Source organism: Microcaecilia unicolor, chromosome 3, assembly GCF_901765095.1.
Source record: "Microcaecilia unicolor chromosome 3, aMicUni1.1, whole genome shotgun sequence".
Classification (NCBI taxonomy): domain Eukaryota; kingdom Metazoa; phylum Chordata; class Amphibia; order Gymnophiona; family Siphonopidae; genus Microcaecilia; species Microcaecilia unicolor.
This window is the reverse complement of record NC_044033.1, coordinates 276,428,771-276,448,388: the sequence shown is the minus strand read 5'-3', so window position 1 is coordinate 276,448,388 and position 19,618 is coordinate 276,428,771. Positions and strand designations below refer to the sequence as shown.

General features: G+C 42.7%; 1 protein-coding gene across 1 annotated transcript in view; it reads left to right on the top strand.

Moving 5' to 3' along the window:
* The window catches only part of MAP3K4 (mitogen-activated protein kinase kinase kinase 4), a 540,168-nt gene that overhangs the window by 379,768 nt on the left and 140,782 nt on the right, over positions 1–19,618 (top strand). The window contains 3 exon segments of the mRNA XM_030198101.1: positions 1,695–1,773; positions 6,581–6,677; positions 8,439–8,555. Coding sequence (XP_030053961.1) covers positions 1,695–1,773; positions 6,581–6,677; positions 8,439–8,555 — 293 coding nt within the window.

The window sequence follows — 19,618 nt, the reverse complement described above, 5'->3', positions numbered from 1 at the left end:
TAGCACCACACAACATTTATAAGGTAGCAATATAGTCTTCATTGCATACCTTTGTTAAGCACTATAGGATTGACCTCACCTCCAGAAAAGTGGTTTTTGGAGCTCAGGTCTTACAAGCCAGGATGCTACAGTCCTACCCTTCTTGAGGTTTGCTTTGCTACATCTCTCTTGTCCCGGACTGACCTGGTAGGAAGCTAAAACAAATTGTCTTACCTGATAAATTTCATTCCTTTAGTTCTGCCAGACCAGTCCAGAGCCTATCCAAGAATCTTTTGTGTGTACTTATGATATTTTTATATTTTTCTAATTTTTTTTCTAACTTTGCAAAGTTTAAGTTCTGATTTTCCCAGTTAAACAGGTTCAGGTATTTTTCATTATTTAAAAAAAAAAGAAAAGAAATAAAAAGCACCAGTTCAGAAAACTTAAGCTCCAGATAATGCAGAATCCCCTGTTCACCACTGCTTGATCCTTCAAAATGCTGAGTGTTCATTGGCTGCAGAGTGCCCTTGAAGGGCAAATCACTTTGAACTACTTTATCTTTCTCTGTCTCCACAGCTGGTCGACAGATACAGCCCACATATCCTGGACTGGTCTCTTAGGACTAAAGAAAAGAAAATTATCAGATAAGACATAATTTCTCCTTCCTAAAGACCAGTAAATTAAAAAACATTCTGTATTCGCTGTCTGTAATATCTCATTAGTCTTATATGTTAGTCCCTGTTATCTTATGTAAATCATCCCAGTTGTAATTTGTTACTGGTTTCTTTCTTCTGTAAACCTCTTTGAACCTCTTGAGGTGTGAGCGGAATATAAGCCTCAGGTAAAGTAAAAGTAAAGTAAAGAAGCAAATCTAAAAAAAAAGGGGAAAAAAAGGTATTTGAAGATAATTCTTGGTGGTGGTGGTGGTTGGGTGCAGTAGTTCATTGCTAACCTTGGAATGGTTAGACTGGTGCCTCTGGTTATATGTCACACCACCATTTTTCTGGACAGGAGGAACTTTTTTGTGTGAATAAAATATTCATGTATTTTTTTGAGTGTTTTCCTTTTTAACAAGTGGTTAATCCTCCTGAGTTGACCATAGTCATGTCCCCAGGGTGTCAGGTAGCACCCTGTTTCCACTTTCCTTCCTCTCTCCAGTAATATGATACAGGTTACTAATCTTGGCCAAAGGCCAAGCAAGGATCATCCATACTTCATGGTGATATACCTGACTTTTGAGATGACTTGCCTCTTAACTTCTCAAAATATTGGTCCAGTAAAAGGTACAACAACCTGTAAAGAACTCAGTTTCCTCAGGAAAAAAAAACCCTAGTCTAAGGAAGCTGAGAATACTAACTGTGTAGATACAACTATTCCGGTCAAAATACAAACTCCCTAGGCCAGCTTAGTGGTCCAGCAGACAGATCATATTTTGGATATAGACTGGCTAGAGCTTGGATCACTCTGGTAGGTAGCTGAATGACTGTCACAATGACATCTGTCTAATGATTTAGAGTGCATTTGTACCATGTTCCATGCCTCTTGTCTGAGAACTGTAATTGTGACACCTGGGCTGAGCTTGCTAGGGAGGGGATATAGTAGGTGAGAAGTAAAATCCCCACTGTCCTTTGAATGTCTCATGGCGCACCTTGCCCATCTTTCATTATTTATTTTGTCAAAATGGATGTGTAATTTAACTCTTTTCTTTTCCCTAGAGTTTACAAGCTCTCATGAATGAATGTATCGGCCATGTGATAGGCAAACCTCACAGTCCTGTTACAGGTTTGTACCTTGGTAAGACTTGTTGCTGGCATTTATTTTGGAACATAGCTAACCTGTACAAAGAAGTCTAAGTAATTGTCCATTCAGTTTGATTATTGATACTTTCATTGCAAAATATTGGGATTGGTAAACAAAAAACAAAACTCATGATGAAGAGAGTTAATTATAACTCAGTTCTTGGCTGAGAGATCACAGTGGCACAATAGGTAATAAATGACGTGGCATATTTTTATGTCTAAACCATTAGTAAGACCTATTGGGAAACAATTTGATAAGTAGAGCATGCTAATTTTAATCTTAATTATTGTAACTTAAAAAATGTACTCCCCTGTTTACTAAGCCTTGCAGCAATGCCGATACAGCCCATTCAAAGTGAATGGGCTGTGTTGACATTAGTGCGTGGCTTAGTAAATAGGGGGGTTAATTTGTAGGAAACCTGCAACAACTTATTTCCAATTAAACCATCAACAAATACGGACCAAAATGGTTCTCATTTTGCTGATGAATTAATATTTTGAATGAGAATTTGTTGAGGCTCCAGTATGGAGGAGTAGTCTAATGGTTAGTGCAGGAGTCTGAGAACCAGGGGAACGGAGTTCAATTCCCACTGCAGTTCATTGTGACTCTGGGGAAGTCACTTAACCCTTCATTGCCCCATGTACAAAATAATTACCTGAATATAATATGTATTCCACTTTGATTGTAACCACAGAAAGGTATATCAATTCCATCTCCTTTCCATTAGTTATTTTTTGTAAAAATGAATTCACATGACTTTGATCCTGGGGAACTGAGTTCGATTCCCACTGCAGCTCCTTGTGACTCTGGGCAAGTCACTTAACCCTCCATTGCCCCTGGTACAAAATAAGTACCTGAACATATGTAAACCACTTTGAATGTAGTTGCAAAAACCTCAGAAAGGCGGTATATCAAGTCCCATTTCCCTTTCCCTTCTCATAGGGGTACAAGTGTTGATTCTGGTATCGTGACAGAAATTTTACCTCAGTTTGTACAGCTTAGCCTACTGAAGTTATTCTTCTACGAGGAAAAGCAGGCTGCTTGTTCTCACATGTGGGTCGGCGCCCACGGTGGCCCAGGAAACGACAAATTTTTCTTCAGCCCATCGCGTGAGCGTTCCCGCTCAGTTTTTTCTTGTGCACGGTGAGGTGAAGAGGTTTTTCCCTGTTTGCTTCGCTGGCCCAGGAAAAAGAGTCTTGACGATTTTTTTTATATTTCTACTTTTCTTATCGTTATTCATTCTTTTTTTTTTTTTTTTAAACCCGGTATTTTTTTCTTAGTTTTCTGGCACTTTCTAAGTTTTCTTTCTTTTCGACACGGCCGACCTTAGGCCGCATGGTCGGGTTTTTCCCCTTTTGTGCCCTTTACTTTTTTGGCACGATTGCATCGTTTAATTTTGCCGAAGCCATTTTTCCTTCCATGTCATCGAACACACCCTGCGGCTTCAAACGTACTCGGTGCAACCGGACCATCTCGAGCACCGATGATACCCACGCTTGGTGTATCCAGTGCCTTGGGCCCGACCATAGCCCAGCCGCTTGCAGTCTGTGTCTTCGCATGAAGAAATGGACCCAAGTGTCTCAAGAAGCCCAACGAGAGAAGCTTTTTGGGGCTCGGTCCGGTCCTTCAACGTTGACATCGGTACCGAGGTCGGCAGCATCGACATCGAGGGACGCATCAACGTTGGGAGCGAAGATAACGGCTGCGAAATTACAAACTCGTGCTTGGAGCAGTGAGGCATCGAGTGGTTCTCCACCTGTCTTGAGGCCTCCTGTTATGCAGGCCCCCCGGGACCGACCTTCGTCGGACCCAGCCCCGAGGAGACGTGAGGATTCCACGTCTTCCTCATCGGTACCGAGGAGTCTTAATGACGGGCATCGAGCGACGGCGAAGAAGCTCCATCATCGTTCTCCTTCGGCACACGGTGCCAGGAGCTCCAGGACGTCGAGGGATACAGCACCCGAGAAGCGTTGGCGCCGAGAGCATCGCTCTCCCTCTATTCAGGAGGTGCCGATGCGTTGGTCTAGCAGCCTGGTACCTGCTCCCGAGCCTTGACAGATTCTGTGGAGGAGGAGTGACCTAGTGGTTAGGGTGGTGGACTTTGGTCCTGGGGAACTGAGGAACTGAGTTTGATTCCCACTTCAGGCACAGGCAGCTCCTTGTGACTCTGGGCAAGTCACTTAACCCTCCATTGCCCCATGTAAGCCGCATTGAGCCTGCTGTGAGTTGGAAAGCGCGGGGTACAGATGTAATTTTAAAAAAAATTTGCTGCTTTACCGACCCCGCAGCCTTGTCCGACGGCGGCTCTTGACGAGCGCATCAGGTCCTGCTTCCAGAGCTTCTGGAAGAGTTGCTGCACCAGTCTGCTTCGGTGTCGGGGGTGCTTGCACCATCCGTACCGTCTGCTGCAGCGGCATCTGGCCCTTCACCTGTGGTGAGGTCCCCGATCTTGGTGCCGCCTGCGGCATCGGTGTCAACTGCCACCCAGGTCGATTCCCCTTCGAAGTTGGTGGAGGAATCTACACCGGAGTCCAGGTGGGCGTCGACTTCTCGGCACTGCCATTGAGGACGTCGAGGCAGGCTCAGTTTCGGACTGCTCTGAGAGATGTCTTGTTCGATACTGAAGATGAGCGTTCGTGGGAGGAAGAGGAGGATCCCAGCTACTTTTCTTCTGACGAGTCCTATGGAATTCCTTCTGAACCTTCCCCTCCACCAGAGAGTCTATCCTTCACCTCCTTTGTCGTGGAAATGGTTGCGGCTATTCCCTTCCGTATGGAGGTTGATGATGAGCCTAGGGCTGAGATACTTGAGGTCCTGGATTATCCTTCTCCACCTAGAGAGGCTGAAATGGCTCCTTTGCATAATGTACTGAAGGAAGTCCTTATGCGAAACCGGTCGTTCCCTCTGTCTAACCCCGTGATCCCGAAAAAGACTGAATCCCAATATCAGATCCACGGGAGCCTGGATTGATGAGGTCTCAGCTACCTCACAATTCCATGGTGGTGGACTCCACTCTCCGAAGAGCCAAGAGTACTAGGGACTATGCCTCAGCGCCCCCAGGCAGAGAATCTAGAACCTTGGACTTTTGGGAGGAAGGCATATCAGGCCGCTATGCTCGCTGCCAAAATCCAAACCCGCTCTTCACGAGCATCCACTTGCAGAACTCAGTGAGGCAACTGTCTAGCTTGGTTGATGCACTCCCTCCAGAGCAGGCTGAGCCTTTTCACCAGGTGGTCAGGCAGTAGAAGGCATTTCGAAAATTCCTGGCCATGGGTACGTTCGACACTTTTGATGTAGCATCCAGGATCGCTGCCCAAGGTATAGTGATGCGCAGACCAGGGGCGGGGCAGGGGGCAGAGGTTAGCTGAGCTCCCACAAGTTATTTTGGAGCCAGATTCAGTTGGAGCAGTGACATCCTCTGACAAACACAAGGAGGATATTTCTCTGCTTGGGAGGGGGGAGGGACCAGGACGCTTTGGAGCCAGACTGAGATGAGCTGCAGAGATTAGATACTGAAAAACAAAAGCCTCACCAGAGCTTGCTTGCTTGCAAAGTGGCGCCCTTGAAGATAGGCGCCCCCCTGCAGTGCTTACCCTGCTTACCGGGTTTGACCGGCCCTGTTTCTGTTATACATTAGAAAATCTTAAAGAAATATATATTTATAAAATATTTTTCAGATGGTTGACACACATTTATTAACCCTTCCCTTCTATTATGATTTCTTGCCCGAGGAGATGTTGATAGGTTAAGTCTTTAGATGTTCCTAGTGAGCCAGCCATGTTTGCAAATGTAGTACATAAGTACATAAGTATTGCGATACTGGGAAAGACCAAAGGTCCATCAAGCCCAGCATCCTGTTTCCAACAGTGGCCAATCCATGTCACAAATAACTTGGCAAGATCCCAAAATGTACAAAACATTTTATACTGCTCATCCCAGAAATAGTGGATTTTCCCTAAGTCCATTTAATAATGGTCTATTGACCCTTGTGAATGTGTACAGGCATCAGACTGATAGCTTTGAAGCAGGATTAGTATACAAGCAGCAGAAGAATGGGGTCAGGGAAGCAGACCAAGGAAGGAATAACCAGTAGTACACACCTTCCCCCCCCCCCCCTCCCCCCCCCCCAAAAAAAAATCAAGAATGAGCACACAAGTAAACACAGGACAAAGAAAAGGGCACATTCATAGCTAGTTCTACCAAGTGCTCTTTTGCACATGCTTACCTAGCAACTCATTTTCATGCCTGTGTAGTTTCTCACCAAAACCTTTGCACCTGCTGAAGTTGTGTGTGTATGCTGTTTACTCCTTTAAGTAAATATTTAACTTCTCTGGGAACTTCTGTTTTTAACCCAGCCAGAAATGCACATGCCTTGGAAGCCTATGTGTGTGCTGGTAGCCATTTTGAGCACTGCAGTTTTAAGTTAGGCCAACCCACCCTGTTAAAAACCATGAAACGTGCATTGTACTGTTGTGAAACATATATAGTGGATATCCATTTTAAAGTTCCCTGGTTCCTCTGGTTATTAGTATTTGCTGTTTCAGTCAATATATGATATGACAAATCCAGTTTATGCCACTTGAACAGGTAATGAACTAGCTTACTATAATGAGAGATTAATGTATTTATGTTCAATTTATTTTCCATGGAAGGCATATCTAATTCTGAGGTTCCTGCCTTTTGGGTTTTTTTTTTTTTTTTTAAGTTCTTCTTACAAAAGCAAATAGTGCCAACTGATAAACAGGAAAGGCTTCTGCATCACCCCTGATGTACTTCTTTTTTTACCTTCTTCCATATGCAGCCATTCATCGGAACAGCCCCCGTCCAGTTAAGGTACCTCGATGCCACAGTGATCCTCCCAACCCGCACCTCATCATCCCAAACCCTGAAGGCTTCAGGTATGAATTTGAAGCTAGGTAGTAATGTATAAAACGTTTGTGATTCTGTCTAACCCCCACCCCCAAAGTAAAAAAAAAATTACATTGATTTCAAACCATCTTTTTTTTCTGATTTTAAGAAGCCATTTCCTGCCTGTTGGGAAGAAATGTAAAGTATTTCTGGGAGTATATCTGTTTGTGATCTGTTTAGATGAGACCAGAATGCTGTGTACAAAACAGTTGAGCAGGCTGCTTAGTTAGACTTTGCTATTTTGTAAGAGATCACTAATGAAGAATTGGAAATAATGCCCCATTGACCCACAGAACCTATGTACCATTATAAATAATGGAGTAGCTGTCAGAATTTCTGTCCCTTTCTGTGGAAGCAGACCTGTAACCCTGTAACACATGTCCCCTATTTCATAAGAATGTTCATGAGGAGCCACACTTCCTTCTGTGAAAGGAAATCGGCCAACACTGTGCAATAATTGCCAGCAGGGCTGCTGCAGAGGCTTGGAGCACCTTTGACATTTTGGAAAGACAGTTTAAATAATAATGGTAGATTCAAGCTGACACTAGGAGCTTAAATGATAGTTCACCGGTGCCATTTTGGCTCAGGTACAGGAAATCTCACTTTTGAATTTGTACTGTTTGAAATTTTGCTTCTACAGGCATTTCAGAACAAAGATGAGGTTTCTGTGGGTCTCTCGATATCTTTCTGAGGGCTAAGCAGACGTTCTAGTGTCTATACTGATTATTGGGAGCAAAGTAGGTAGATAAGCATTTGAGTTAATTGAAGATGAGTGAAAGGTTTAGCTGACATGCTCTTTTTCATCACATGCTTTGAAATGTGCAGCTTTAACTGCATAGTTTTATTGGTTTTGTTCTAGTGTGGGTTTTTGTTGTTGTTACTAGAGTGAGGTTAACATCAAGACCCCAAGGCTGATCATATTTTAAAACATGAATATACATCTGGAACAATGCCAGCTGAAAAGTGAGGCTTAGTGGCCAAAGTTTTGTTTTACTAAGTCCTTAAGGAAGTAATGATATGAAGTGTCACTGTTCATGGTGACCAGCCTATACCATCATAAAACCAACACTGACTAATGAATGTTAGTTTTTATCTTGGTGTAGGCTGGTGATTGATACCTCTTAATACTTGAACGATCAATATGCCATATTAGTGGGCTCTTACATGCATGAAGAAGTCGAGCTTCAAAGGGATATATCCACAGATGCAATTGATCTGGAAAGGGAGGTGCTTTCCTACATCATAAATATGTTGTGTAGCTTATTAGCACAAGCAAAGTTGGATACTTAACCAAATCTCATCACCCATTTTTCCCCACAAAATTGCTTTTCTTATATATTATGTATCTGTTTGTCTTGTTTGTGACAGGAATTTAATACTCAAGTTTCGAGGAGGTTGCATGAAATATCATTAAAATAGCATTTATACATCTTTAAACACTGGGGGGGGGGGGGGGGGGGGGGGTTTAGCCATGCTCTACCTTCTTTTCTTCTGTGCACGTTCTCTTCCAGCCCTCGTCACTAAGAGCTAAAATAACATTTGTCACCATTGTTTTATTATGTGGATGAGGATTCATATTTAAAAATTAAATCAAAGTGTACCTTAATGAAATCTCTGTATGTGTATACATTTAATACACATTTTTCATTCTAGATTGCTGAATTATTTTACTCTATTTTCCTAACGTAAAAGTAATCTGAGTTTCCGTTCGTGTCTTAACGTGTTTCCTGAAGTGTCTCTTCTCATCACAGCAATCGGATTGTCCCTTCTGATGTGCGGAATCTTTCCAACGCTGCTGTCAGTCGCCCCACTCCCATCGGTAGCGACTCCACTCCACCAAAACCTGTCAGCAGCACTAATGATACCAGGTAGTGCCACTCCATGAATCCACAGCTTTCTCTCTCGCCTTCTTTCTCCACAGTACTTCTGCAGTCTAGTCTGCTCCCAGGCAGGCAGATGCTGGCATGTTCACTCTCACAGAGAAATACTCTCAGGCTTCTGCAGTAATGTCCAGGTGTTTTCTAAATTGCTTTGAGTAATTATACTGAGCAGAGTACGTACAGTCCCAACGTGCAGTACAGCCTAGAAAAAAACAGCCTTTTGCATACAGCCTTTGCTGTGCATGTTTGTAAATCAGATATGTGTTTTATGTGCAGAAAAATGTTCAGACTTGTTGTTGTCTCAAGTGTTCTGGATCTTTGATTACCATCTCTTTTTCTCCATGTTATGTATGTTCCCCTACCAGGGCTGGCTCAAGGTCCCCCCTTTCCCCAAGGTATCCAGCATCTCCCTTCCCCTTTCCCTCCTCTTTTGACCTTCCACCCCCCAAGATGTTCAGCAACTGCCCTTCTTTTCTTTACCACCCCATCCCCACCACTACATTTCCAGCAGCTCCCCATCTTCCTGCTTTGCTTCCCCCTGCTGGGCCTATTTCATCCCTCCTCACACTTGCTGCTGCATAACCACTGCCAATTCCACCCAGCCCTGTGGCACTAAACAAGAGAGTGCGTGGCCTTGAGCATGTGTGGATTCTGGGGGTCCCAGTGTCAACCACCACACTGACTTTGTTCAGTGATGATTAATGCTGCACCGTTGCTGTCCCAGCCTCCCTCGACTGTGCTACCTTAGGTGGACACCTAGTCCACTTAGAGATGAGGCTTTCCCCGTCTCCTGCAACAGACGTATGACACAACTTTGTACATGGAGCATACTGTTTTCCTATCAGACTTTCTCCGTAGTGATTGATTACATCCCATCAAAAGGTGCAGCATTTTAATTCTATTAATGGTAGAAAAATACAAAATAGATCTAACGCTTGGTTGTCTAAACAGTTGAATAGCTTAAAACATAAATCAAATCATCTCAAAATAACATGCAAAATGCAGATTCCCAGACTGAGTATGCCCAATGGCATAGAATGTATAAACTGCACTGAGCACAGCTATATACAAGTCATAGGCTTCAGTTGGTCTCCAGAAAATGTAGTTCATAAAATAAATTGCTTTCAGACATTGTGTGCTAATGCTTAAAAGGCAAGTGAAAAAGGTTCTGAGGCACATACATGCCTTTGTTCCCTTCCGTCTGTCTCGTGCTATAAAAATGAAGGTGTTTTAACAGTGCTATTTATCTATCTGCATTAGTTGTATAGTGGTGAGCATATCTGCCTTCCAAGCAGTTGACCCGGGTTCAATTCCCACCAGTGCAGTTCTGCTGCTTTCTTTGGAGTGGAGGAGTGGCGTAATGGTGAGTTCAGCAGGCTTTGATCCTGGCAACCTGGGTTCAATTCCCACTGCAGCTCCTTGTGACCTTGGGCAAGTTACTTTACCCTCCACTGCCCCAGGTACCAAAACCTAGATTGTGAGCCTACTAGGGACAGAGAAAGTACCTGCATATAATGTGTACAGTGCAGCATATGTCTAGTAGTGCTACAGAGATGATTACTAGTAGTAGTATCTGGACATGTGTTTGAAAGTATTCCCTGCCATGCTTGTTTTGAAAAGCCTTTCATTTCAGAAGCTGTTCACTTGGACAAGTGAAAGGAAGCCAGAAGAGCAAATTCTGCTTAGTGACAGCAATGAATATCTTTTCTTGTGGGGAGGACACTGTGTGCACAGTCTGGCAGTAAGGAACAAATGCAGCCACTAGGTGGACTAGGTGTGTGCCTGAGGCAGTATTTGGAGGGTGGTTTTGCAACACTGTCTTAGCAGCTGTTGAGTGATGCTCTACTGCTGTCAATGTGGCAGTGGGGCCATTCAGCACCTGCATATGCTCATGGCCTGCTGGGTCCTGCTTCCTTTGAAAGTTTGCATCAGAGGAGGCAAGATGCCAAATCTTTAAGCGCAGGTAGATGCTCAAGGACCCCACACAGCACACATTTCTTTTGAAGCTGCAGGATGCTCAGGTGGTGGTAATTGATACAGAGGAGGGGAGGGGAAGGAAAGAGATGCTGGATGTGGTGGGGAGAGTAGGGTAGGGAAGATGTTGGTTATTGGGGGAATGAGGTAAGGCTAAAGATTCACCTAGTTTGTCAGATACCCTTAGGCCAGCTCTGCAACTACCCAGTTTAAGGGGGTGGGGGTATTCAGCTACACATACAGGCATTTCTGCATGTCTGAAATACTCTATTTGGATGAAGAGGAAGGGGTTAATTGTTGTGGTTTTCCAGAGAGCAGGGTTTTTTTTCTATATTTAATTTCAGCTTCAGTAATTATCCTCTATTTAGAATGGCAGCTACTTATTGGGAACTTTCTGCTGGGGGTTTAGATAATTAACACGAATGCAGAGCCATACTCGTCTCATCATGACTGTTAAAATTGATGAAATAGAGAATGATAGTTTCCAATTGTTTGCTGTAAACTGAGGCTTCTTACTGGATCCAGATTTGCAAGACAGGGTTTATGTAGTCCTGGGTTTACCCTATTACATGCAGGGACTTGTAGTTCTAATTTCCCCATTATATTCCCTAAGAAAAGCAAGACTAAGTCCTATCATGCACTGGGTAAACCATGCTGTCCCAGTGGAGATTGTGAAGATGAAAACGGTGACGGAATTCAAGAATGCATAGGGGTACATACAACAGATCCTTCCATAGAAAGAGGGTGGAATCAAATTCAAACAAAGTTTAAATGAAGTTATGGTTGGTATGGGCTTCAATGGGAACTCCAGTGATTGGAATGTAAGGCCAGTGCTGGGCAGATATAGCAGAATTAGAAAAGGTTCAAAGAAGAGCGACCAAAATGATAAAGGGGATGGAACTCCTCCCATATGAGGAAAGGCTATTGAGGTTAGGGCTCTTCAGCTTGGAAAAGAGACGGTTGAAGGGGGGATATGATTTTGTTCTATAAAATCCTGAGAGGTGTAGAACAGGTAAAAGTGAATCGATTTTTCATTCTTTCAAAAAGTACAAAAACTAGGGAACACTCGAAGATACATGGAAATACTTTAAAACAAACAGGAGGAAATATTTTTTCATTTAACGAATAGTTAAGCTCTTGAACTCACTGCCGGAGGATGTTGTAACAGTGGTTAGTGTATCTAGGTTTAAAAAAAAAGTTTGGACAAGTTCCTGGAGGAAAAGTCCATAGTCTGTTATTGAGATGGACAAGGGGGAAGCCACTGCTTGCCCCAGGACTGGTAGCATGGAATGTTGCTATTAATTGGGTTTCTGCCAGGTACTTGTGACCTTGATTGGCCACTGTTAGAAGCAGGATACTGGGCTAGATGGACCACTGGTCTGACCCCGTATGGCTATTATTATGTTCTGTGGTCTGGGTCCTGAAAATGGTAGAGACAGATCAGGATTTAGGCTGGAGGTGGGCTTTAATGGCAACTCCAATAGTTGGGAAATGAGACCAATGCCGGGCAGACTTCTATGGTCTGTGCCCTCAAAAAGGCAAAATAAAATCAGTATTTGTATTTTATATCACACGTGAGTGCTGTGTATTTGTATGGGGTGGGGAAGATGACATTACAGTTGATGTTAGTGAATGGATGATGATGATTAGCAGTGGGGAAGGGGAGGACATGTTAAGATTGAAATTAATGGGATTGTGGTAGTATGTTCGAGATTACATCATATAACTACCTATATGGGGTTAGTAAGGTGACCAGTTGCTGACTGCCCTGTTTGTAATGCCAGTGTTTAATCATGAAAAAGTATAACCCTCTCAGAGTGCCATACAGATCTTTATCTGACATCAATTACTAATGTTATGAAAGGGAACCCCATGAGTGGTTAAAGTGGCTCTGTTTTTATCCCACTATCAGTGAGTGTGCCTCAGGGCTCTATGTTAAGCCATCTTTGTTCTCTGTACACCAGTGCTTATCAATATTTTTGTGGCTGTGACCCCATGAAGTGGCCAAGTAAAATTAGGTGACTCCTGAGAGGTGTGGAATAATAGAGCACACCCAGGTCATGACTGTTTGAGAAGCTCTGCTCTACACTCCCTGTGTCCACTGATCTTACATAAGAACATATGAATAGCTATACTGTGACAGACCAAAGGTCCATCAAGCCCAGTATCCTATTTCTAACAGTGGCCAATCCAGGTCAAAAATGCCTGGCAATACTTCTTTCTTCTAGAATCACCTGTACAGATGACTCTTTGCACAAGCAACTTTACCAAGAGTGTGGTCCCAAATTTCATCCTGCTTGTTTTGGCATTGCTGGCTATTTGTACCACTGCCACATTAAACATTTCCTCTCAAACTCATTTTCTGTATTCCCTAGCTTTGTGAATAACATTTATCATTCCAGTCTCTTCAGTCTATAAACTTTGTGGTTATTTTTGTCTCCACTTAGTTCACATACCTACACACTCTTCCACACTCTTTCTGTGTAGACTACTATAAATTCTTACCAAATCATCTCTCTCTGTTAGAATCGATTCAGAATTCAACTGCATGATTCATTCTCTTCCAGTGTTCTTATAACCATGTAACTCCTCTTTTGGACCATTGCATGAACTCCGTAAACGTATTTTACCTATAAGTGCATTCACACTCTAGCTCCTCATCTCTCCTATCCACATACATCTCCTTGTGAACTCACTTTGGCCTGTGCCCTTTTCTGAGAATTTCTGATTTTGAGCTTTACAGCTTGCTGCACCAAATACCTGCAATAATCCTCCTGAACTGGTGTTTCTTGTTTCTTTCTCTGGACATATTCATATCCATCATAAAATCTGTACTGTTGAGGTTGCTGTTAAATCTTAAACTGTGGCTGTCCATGGTAATAGCCTTGATTATTTTTACCACTTTCTATAATTAGAACTTACTAAACCGCATATCTGTCAGGCAAGTCAAAGCGATATACAGACTAATTAAATGGAGGAAAGGAACTCCATTTAAAGACAGGAAAAATCAATTCAGGAAAAGCAGGGTGAATAATCATGCAGCAGTAAACAGTCATACAGAACATCAAAACTGCAAATGAAGGGCTTATATTAGACCCTATAAGTCTAATGCAGTTAATATGGATTTAGCAGGTTTTAGAAATGAGTCCTTCAAAGGGAACAGAAAATATACTGGAAAGGGTTCCAGAGCATGTCAGCCACTCAACTGTCAAAAAGCTAATTAGAAAATAAATGTCGTTACTGCTGCTTTGAAATTCCTAAATGACAGCTTGGCATGATTAAAAAGAGAGGCTACTCTGTATAGCTTGTGCAACAAAGAAAAAAGCACTATTGCATGTAGACTTTAAGGGGGGGGGGGGGCGCTAATGCTGATCTTAGGAGAACCAGCCAATGACCATTTAATGAATAAAGGATATGAGCAGGGGATATTAAGGGTTGCCAAATAATATGGAACTTCCAAGCACAGAGCTTTGGAGATAAAATCCAACACTTAGAATTGTATGAGGAGAAGCCAGTGGTGCGCCCTCCCTGCCCATTTTCAAGTCCTTACTCAAAGCCCATCTCTTCTCCCTTGCTTATGGCGCCTAACCACCCTCCCCATTCATGATACCTACACTGACTACATAGTTTGTAACCTTTAGATTGTAAGCTCTCTCGAGCAGGGACTGTCCTTCCCCATGTTTAAACTTGTACAGCGCTGCGTAACCCTAGCAGCGCTATAGAAATGCTAAGTAGTAGTAGTAGTGCTGAACTAGTAAAGGGAGTTGCATGATCAAGAGAGCTCTTCAAAAAAGGTAGATGGCAGTATTTTGCAGCGTTTGAAGTCTTCAGTTATGTTAAGAGGTGCCAGCATAGACTGGTACAGTAATCTACCTGAAGACTGGAGGGGTGGCCAGTGTGACGCTGATTTTTAAAATGGGTTCCGGGGGTGATCCGGGAAATTACAGACCGGTAATCCTGATGTCAGTGCTGGGCACAATAGTGAAAAGAAGAAAACTACAGAACATGTTGACAAACTTGGTTTAATGGGACAGAATCAGCATGCGTTCAGCCAAGGGAAAGGAAAACGGGGCTTGATTTACTGCCTTTTTTTGTTTTTTGCAACTACATTCAAAGTGGTTTGCATAGTATATACAGGTACTTATTTACACCTGTGGCAAGGAGCTGCAGTGGTAATCGAACCCAGTTCCCCATAATCAAAGTTCACTAACCAGTAGGCTACTCCTCCAGTCCTCCCCAGTTTGCTTCATTTCTTTGAAGGTGTGAATAAACATGTAGATAAAGATGAGCCGGTTGATGTAAAATACCTAGATTTTCAGAAAACTTTTGATTAAAGTTTTTCATGAGAGACTCCTGAGAAAATTAAGAGAGCCATGGGATAGGAGGCAAGGTTCTGGTGTGAATTAGGAATTGGTTATTGGACAGAAAACAGAGGGTAAGGTTAAATGGTTCTATCTCTCAATGGAGGAGGGTGAACAGTGGAGTGCTGCAGGGATCAGTGCTGGGACTGGTGCTATTTAACATATTTATAATTGATACGGAAATCGGAACTACGAGTGAGGTGATTAAATTTGCAGATGACACAAAACTAATCAAGGTTGTTAAAACACGTCCAGACCTTAGGAAATTGGAAGACTGGGCGACCAAATGGCAGATGAAATTTAATGTGGACAAATGCAAGGTGATACACATTGGAAAGAATAATCCGAGTCATAGTTACCTAATGCTAGGGTCAACCTTGGGGTGTCAGCACTCAAGAAAAAGATCTATTTGTTGTTGTAGATAATACGCAGAAATCTTTTGTTCAGTGTTCAGCGGCGGCAAAAAAAAAAACAAACAGGATGCTAGGAATCATTAGAAAGGGATGGTGAATAAGACTGAAAATACTATAATGCCTCTGTATCACTCCATGGTGTGACTGCACCTTGAGTATTGCATTCAGTTCTGGTCGCTGTATCTCAAGAAATATATAGAGGAATTAGAAAAGGTTCAAAGAAGAACAACCAAAATGATAAAGGGGATGGAACTCCTCTCGTATGAGGAAAGGCTAAAGAGGTTAGAGGTCTTCAGCTTGGAAAAGAGATGACTGAGGGGATATATGATTTGAGATCTACAAAATCCTGAGTGGTGTAGAACAAGTAGAAGTAAATCAATTTTTTACTTGTTCCAAAAGTACAAAAACTAGGGGACACTTGAGGAAGTTACATGGAAATAAAACAAATAGGAGGAAATAGTTTTTCACTCAACGAATAGTTAAGCTCTGGAACACTTTGCTGAAGAATGTGGTTACAGCGGTTAGCGTATCTGGGTTTAAAAAAAGGTTTGGACAAGTTCCTGGAGGAAAAGTCCATAGTCTGCTATTGAGACAGACATGGGGAAGCAACTTCTTGCCCTGGGATTTGTAGCATGGATTGTTGCCATGATTTGGGTTTCTGCCAGGTACTTGTGACCTGTCTTGGCCAGTGTTGGAAACAGGATACTGGGCTAGATGGAACATTGGTCTGACCCAGTGTGGCTACTCTTATGTTCTTAGTTCTAGGAAAGGAGCACAATCAAAATAACTTTGAACAGATCCAAGTTGTCACAAAATAACAGATGACCCCAAGGGAGGTGTTCTCGTGTTCCTTTGGAATGAATTAGAACAAGAGAGATTTTGAGGATACAGAGAGTAAAACAGTGGCAAAGTGAAAATTTGCCAATTCTTATGAAAAATAAAATGTTTCTTGGAAAAAGAAAAGGCTTATGTAAGATGAATATTTTAGACTGCAGTAAGGTTTGGCTGAAAGTGGATCCTGCTTGACTTCTGTGTGCACAGTTGTTAAATTGACAGATCTACTTTAGTTAGCGAGCTGGTTTACAATTCACAGTATTACAGCGTTATATCTACATACATTACAGGTCTTCTGAACCTCCAGCTCCCCCATAAGATGGCACCGCAGAACAGTGAACAAACATATTTACAGAACAGTTTTCAGTTTTGCAGTCCTCTTAAAGACATGTACATAGGTCCTGTAATACATTTAGTTATGGATGGAGTTTTTTTTTTTGTTGCCAGCTGAATATCATTCACATTTTGATATCAAACCAGACCGCCTAATAGAAGCACAGAAAAACAAAGCTTAAATTATTGAGAAACATCAGAAAGCAAATTAAATAGGTAAAATAAAGATTGTTGTAAAATGGGGGGGGGGGGGGAGGGATATATATGCATCAACAAATATATATGCCATGGATTTACAGAGTGCATAAGCATTCCAGGGGAGGTATTTAGTTGTGCTAAACAGATCACATGCAGAAAACTGCACTTGCTTTGAAGCAGGTGTAACTTTTGCCAAGGCCATTTGTGCACTGACAAGGCTATTTCTAGGAACCTATTTTATAAAGGCCTGGATAGGTATGTTGCTTTTACAAAATAAAGCATTAAGAAATGTTGAAAATAGGTGCCCTGTTTCAAAATTACCTGCCACTTGAGTCACTGTAGAGAGCATAACTTTTTTACTTCAGAAATTTTAAACTTGCCACTTCCCTGTGTAAAACATTCTTTACATATGGGAAAAGCTGTCTAAAATTACCTGCTTAGGGGATAGAACACTAGCATTTACACACATGTGACCATCTCTGGGAAAAGGTGACAAAAAACTTATACCCCACCTAAAACTAAGCGGCTTACAATAAAACTTAATAGAATGCTGTGGTTTTTAGTTTATGTAAGTAAAGTGGTTATTTATAGAATATCACCTATGCACCATGCTAGCACATGTTTGAACTGCTGTACCTTTTTATTTTTTCACATAAAAGGATGAGGTTTGGACTCTGTTTCTGTTAACTTTAATCACCTTTTCCCAGAGCATGGCACCTAGGTGCTTAACTCACACAGTGCATATTTGCAAAAGGGGGGGGGGGGGGTGTACACAGGAGCAAAGCATACAGGTTAAGCCAGCTCAGTAACTTACAGAATGCTGCTGCTTTTAGTTTATGTATGTTTTATTGTAAGCCGCTTAGTTTTAGACGGGGTATACGTTTTTGTTTTTATTTTTTAATAAATACCTGCCGCATTAGGCAGCTCTGTGGGTGGCATAAGTGTGATCGCTAAATGTTTGGCATATTAATACCCAGTGACACAAGTATTCTATAGAGCAGGGTTTCTCAACCCAGTCCTCAGGACACATCAAGCCAGTCAGGTTTTCAGGATATCCACAATGAATATGCATGAGAGAGATCTGCATACACTACCTGTCACGTCTGTGGTCGTGACCCCTCTCAGACTTGCCTTGTTTCTGGGGGTCAGTTTCTGAGCTGGCTTCTGTCTGTCCTTTCTGAGTTAGTTCTGTCTCTGTGTGCTGGCTGCTTCCAGCATGGCTCTAGTTACTCCACTATACTGCACCTGTGTGTGTTGAGCCTCTCTGTGCTTCAGTATGCTTTCTGCCTGCTTCTTGGTTTGTGCTCCCCTCGCCCTCTGGTGACCAGAACCGGTGGCTGCCATAGACTGTCTTGCTGTCCTTACCCGTTCCAGGCTTCAGTCCGGTCCGGATCTTTCAGGCTGCCAGACTTGTCTTTCTTGTTTGTGCCTGAACAGCACCCGTAGTTGCCTTGAGATTGCTGCAGCTGAGCCTCAGGTGCTGATGGGCTTTATTAATCACGTAGAAACTTCTGTGTGTGCCTTTGCATCGTGGTCCCTGGTTTGAGGGTGTACTCTGTGCACTTCTGCCTAGTCCAGATTTATTCTTAGTTCTTGCCTGGTTCTTGTTTGTGTGTAGTTAGCTTTGGTTTTATTATTTAGTTCCTAGTCTTGTTTCTGGTCTGCATTTCCTTGTCTTGTGTCTGTGTTCTTTATTAGTGGCTGCTTGGCAGCTTTTAGTCCTGACTCCCTCCTGTCTGTGTTTCTGTCTTAGTGGCTGCCTGGCAGCTTGTAGTCTTGACTCTGTTGTGGGTTTCCTGCTGGTATCCAGTTCCTGCCCAGTCCGGTAAGTCCTGCCGGCCACCTTGCACCTAGGGGCTCAACTCCTGGGGAAGGGGGGTCAAGTGCCGGTGAAACCTTGCTCCAGTCCTGTGTTCCAGTCCAAGTGTTCTTGTCCAGTGTGTTCCTGCTTTGCTTATCCCTGTCTGCAGTCCCTGCTTTGTGTGTATGTTAGCCCAGTGCTGGTTGGGGTGGTTTTGCTTATCCCAGAAATAGTGGATTTTCCCCAAGTCCATTTAATAATGGTCTGTGAACTTTTCCTTTAGGAAGCCATCCAAACCTTTTTTAAACTCTGCTAAGCTAACCGCCTTTACCACATTCTCTGGCAACGAATTCCAGAGTTTAATTACACATTGAGTGAAGAAATATTTTGTCCAATTCATTTTAAATTTACAACATTGTAGCTTCATCGCATGCCCCCTAGTCCTAGTATTTTTTGGAAAGCGTGAACAGACACTTCACATCTACCCATTCAACTCCACTCATTATTTTATAGACCTGTATCATATCTCCCCTCAGCCGCCTTTTCTCCAAGCTGAAGAGCCCTAGCCGCTTTAGCCTTTCCTCATAGGGAAGTTGTCCCATCCCATTTATCATTTTCGTCGCCCTTCTCTGCACCTTTTCTAATTCCACTATATCTTTTTTGAGATGCAGCGACCAGAACTGAACACAATATTCAAGGTGTGGTCGCACCATGGAGCAATACAAAGGCATTATAACATCCTCATTTTTGTTTTCCATTACTTTCCTAATAATACCTAATATTCTATTTGCTTTCTTAGCTGCAGCAGCACACTGAGCAGAAGGTTTCAACGTAGCATCAACGATGACACCTAGATCCCTTTCTTAGTCCGTGACTCCTAAAGTGGAACCTTGCATGACGTAGCTATAATTCGGGTTCCTCTTTCCCACATGCTCACATTAAACATCATCTGCCATTTAGACGCCCAGTCTCCCAGCCTCATAAGGTCCGCTTGTAATTTTTCACAATCCTCCCACGATTTAACGACTTCGAATAACTTTGTGTCATCAGCAAATTTAATTACTTCACTAGTTACTCCCATCTCTAGGACATTTATAAATATGTTAAAAAGCAGCCGTCCCAGCACAGAGCCCTGGG